We start from the raw sequence: 3,365 nt of genomic DNA, 5'->3' as shown, positions 1-3,365 counted from the left end.
ACCCCCACCTCCCCCCCCACACCCAAGAAAACCAAAATTCAATAGCCTCCTAACAACAGTTAAAAAAAAAAGTAGCTCGGTACATAAGGTATTCCGTATTCACACAGGGTTCGGAGAAAGGCTGCAACCTAAGGAAAGTGATGTAGACAACTTGCTCTAATACAAGTATTAGTGATTGCTTTCACGGTCGGGGGCGAAGCTACATAGCCCCTAAGGGTGGTCAACTGACCACCCTTCGTCAAAAAAATATATTGTATATATAGGTAAAATATTGGATTTTAGAGGTATATAATATATATTGAATATCCTTCAACGGTTTTTTTTTTTACTTTTTCAAGTTTGAAACCCTAAATAACATTCCTGACTTTGCCACTGTCCACGGCTCAAACATGTGACCGATATATCACTCAAAAATAACTTTACTGTAGCTCCAAAACTCTGTTTCAATACCCTCCTAACAGTTCTTGCAAAAATGATTCTATACCTAATACCAAATATAGCTACAACAATTGATCAGAACTTCAGAGACTTTAACACAATGTATCCATTTGCACTCTCTTTGTTTCCTTTGCTTCTACTCCTCATGTTCATCTTCTCATTTCTTTCTATCCCTTCTATCTCAACCAATCAACATGCAAATAACAAGAATCTCCCACAGCCAATTACTAACATGGAATCCCAAGAACTTGAAATCCTTTTCAAGATTATGGAATCCATGTCTTCTGATCAAAATTGGAGAATTTCCCATCCAAATCCATGTAAACAAAGTTCATCTTGGCTTGGAATAGAGTGCAAAAAAAGTAATATTGATAACATGTTTCATGTTACTAGGCTTGATTTTGGTACAAATCCAAACCCCACATGCAAAAATACATCAACTTTCCCTTCACAAATTTTTCAACTCCCAAATCTTGAATCTATTTTCTTTATTCAATGTTTCACATATATCAAAACAAGAATGACTTTTCCAAAAACAAGAATTCTAAGCCTTTCACTCCAACAACTTAGTCTAAGATCAAATCCTTCACTTTTTGGTTCAATCCCACCTCAAATATCACTACTAAAATCACTTCAAATTCTTACTTTGTCACAAAACAATCTTGTTGGTCAAATTCCTTTAGAAATCTTTACCTTGAGTTCACTTGTACATCTTGATTTAAGCTACAACAAGTTTACAAGCAAAATCCATGACCAAATTGGTAATTTCAAGAATCTTGTTGGCTTAGATTTAAGCTACAACAATTTCATTGGTCCAATTCCTAACACAATTGGCCAACTTGGTACACTTCAAAAGCTTGACTTAAGTTCTAATTCATTCACTGGAAAAATTCCAGAGAGTATAGAAAATCTACATTCTTTGATTTTCTTGGCTTTAAGTAACAATAAATTAAGTGGGAATTTTCCTAAAGGTTTAATTAAGTTGCAGAGTTTACAATATTTTCTTATGGATGATAATCCAATGTTTATTTCATTACCAGTTGAGTTCAGTCAGCTGAAAAAACTTCAAGAATTGAGACTTTCAACTTCTGGTTATTCAGGAAAAATACCATCAAGTTATTCAAAACTCTTGAATTTAAGCACATTGTCATTACAAAATAATCGATTAACGGGCGAAATTCCAGTTGAATTTTCTAGTTTTTCACATATGTATCACTTGAATTTGAGCAGAAATTTTTTGGATGGTGTTGTTCCATTTAATTCAAGTTTCTTGAAAAGACTTGGTAGGAATTTGGACTTAAGTGGAAATCCAGGGCTTTGTTTTAATCCACCTGAGGCAAATGGAGTTTATGTTGGAGTTAATATTTGTGGGAGAAACAAAAATAGTTCTATAATTATGCCATTGAAGAAATCTGAAGCTTCATATGGAGTAATGAAGTCATTTTTTCTTATGTTTGTTTTGTGTACTATGGCTTTGTATTATTTGTTGTTCTTTGTTTAGGAATTAGGTTTGGTTGTATTATTGATTCTTTCTAGTAAATTGTACTTCATCTGCCTCGTATTATATTATGTGTCGAGTTTCTCTTTTTATGCGCTCTTTAAGAAATATTAATTAGGAATGAGATTTGACTATTCTATTATTATTTATGTCTTAAAATATAATCTCTCTTCGTTGAATATTTATTTCATTTATATGTTATCTTCATCTTCAAGAACAATTATTACTAATGGTAAAAAAGAAAAAAAAATCAATTTTGTCTAGAACTTTTAAAATGACAAATAATTTGAAACAACTATTTTTTGTAACCGCGACGTTTAATATGAGACGGAGGGAGTACATCCCAACATATACTTCTGAGTCTATTAAGTAACATAATTATTTCTTACTATTCTCTCCATCTCAAATTATTTATTGTGCTTTCTAAAAATAGTTGTATCAAATTATTTATTATTTTAGAAGTTTACGACAAAATAAATTATATTTTTCCCATTTTACCCTAAAAATAGTTGTTCTTGAAGATGGAGATAGCACATAAATAAAGAGATCATATCTTAAGATATACATAAGGGTAAAATTATTTAATCATCCTCCTAATTAATGTTTCTTAAGGGGCGTGTGTAAAACAGAAACACGATAGATAATTTCAAACGGAGGGGGTACTATTTACTTTGCAATTATTACTTTTTCCTGTTCATAATAAGTGACTTTGACACATCTCTTAATAAAATATAAACTTCTAAGACGAAAAAGAAATATTCACTAAATTATCCTTAACTAATGATTACCTTGACACATTGGTATATGTAAATGAGAGGGAATTTTGAAAAAAAATAAAATTAATTACTTCTTATGTAAATGAACACTTATTATGTATCGACTTGAGCCGGTCCCCGGTGGCTAATACCTTCTCGAGACTATCTAACCTGAAATCTACTTTCCATCGCTCGTTTTAGGTTGACATAATATATATATCTCATTTTTTTTAAAAACAACAACATGATTTTCGATCTCTTAATAAAAGGAAAAGGAATTATACTCACAAATTATTACTTATATAATTACATTTTCCAAAAATCCAATGTTTTGGCATTCTAATATTAGAGGAGATAATACTTTAGGTCAGAGCAGTTCGAGTTCGAGTCCTGGGTATGGAAAAATCCTTGATAAGGAGCGCTCTCCCCCGAATGAGTCCCTATGCGGCGCGAATCCGAATATAGTCTGACTCCAATGCGGGTACCGAATATCGGATGGTAAAAAATCCTGCTTCCGCCACTGGTGGGGCAGAGTGATAAGGGGTTGTTTGTGTAGGGACATGAGTGCTGTGTATGAAGAAACAAGACCTTCAGAGGACTGAACACAAGGACACTTAAAAGAAGAAGCTGCTGGATCCCACCCTTCAGTTCAGTCTATTCATATCAGTACTAAA

At 32.6% G+C, this 3,365-nt stretch overlaps 1 protein-coding gene across 1 annotated transcript; it reads left to right on the top strand.

Moving 5' to 3' along the window:
• The first annotated feature begins 437 nt into the window (after positions 1–437).
• On the top strand, positions 438–2,026 carry LOC107799241 (uncharacterized). The gene has a single exon (XM_016622331.2). The coding sequence runs from the start codon at positions 473–475 to the stop codon at positions 1,937–1,939; it is 1,467 nt and encodes a 488-aa protein (XP_016477817.2). The 5' UTR covers positions 438–472; the 3' UTR covers positions 1,940–2,026.
• Positions 2,027–3,365: the final 1,339 nt, after the last annotated feature.

Source organism: Nicotiana tabacum, chromosome 1, assembly GCF_000715075.1.
Source record: "Nicotiana tabacum cultivar K326 chromosome 1, ASM71507v2, whole genome shotgun sequence".
Lineage (NCBI taxonomy): Eukaryota > Viridiplantae > Streptophyta > Magnoliopsida > Solanales > Solanaceae > Nicotiana > Nicotiana tabacum.
The sequence above is the reverse complement of the archived record's forward strand: the minus strand, read 5'-3'. Positions and strand labels throughout refer to the sequence as shown.

Excerpts from the sequence above, each read along its gene's own strand:
- LOC107799241 (XM_016622331.2), top strand. The coding sequence starts at position 473 with ATGATTCTATACCTAATACCAAATATAGCTACAACAATTGATCAGAAC.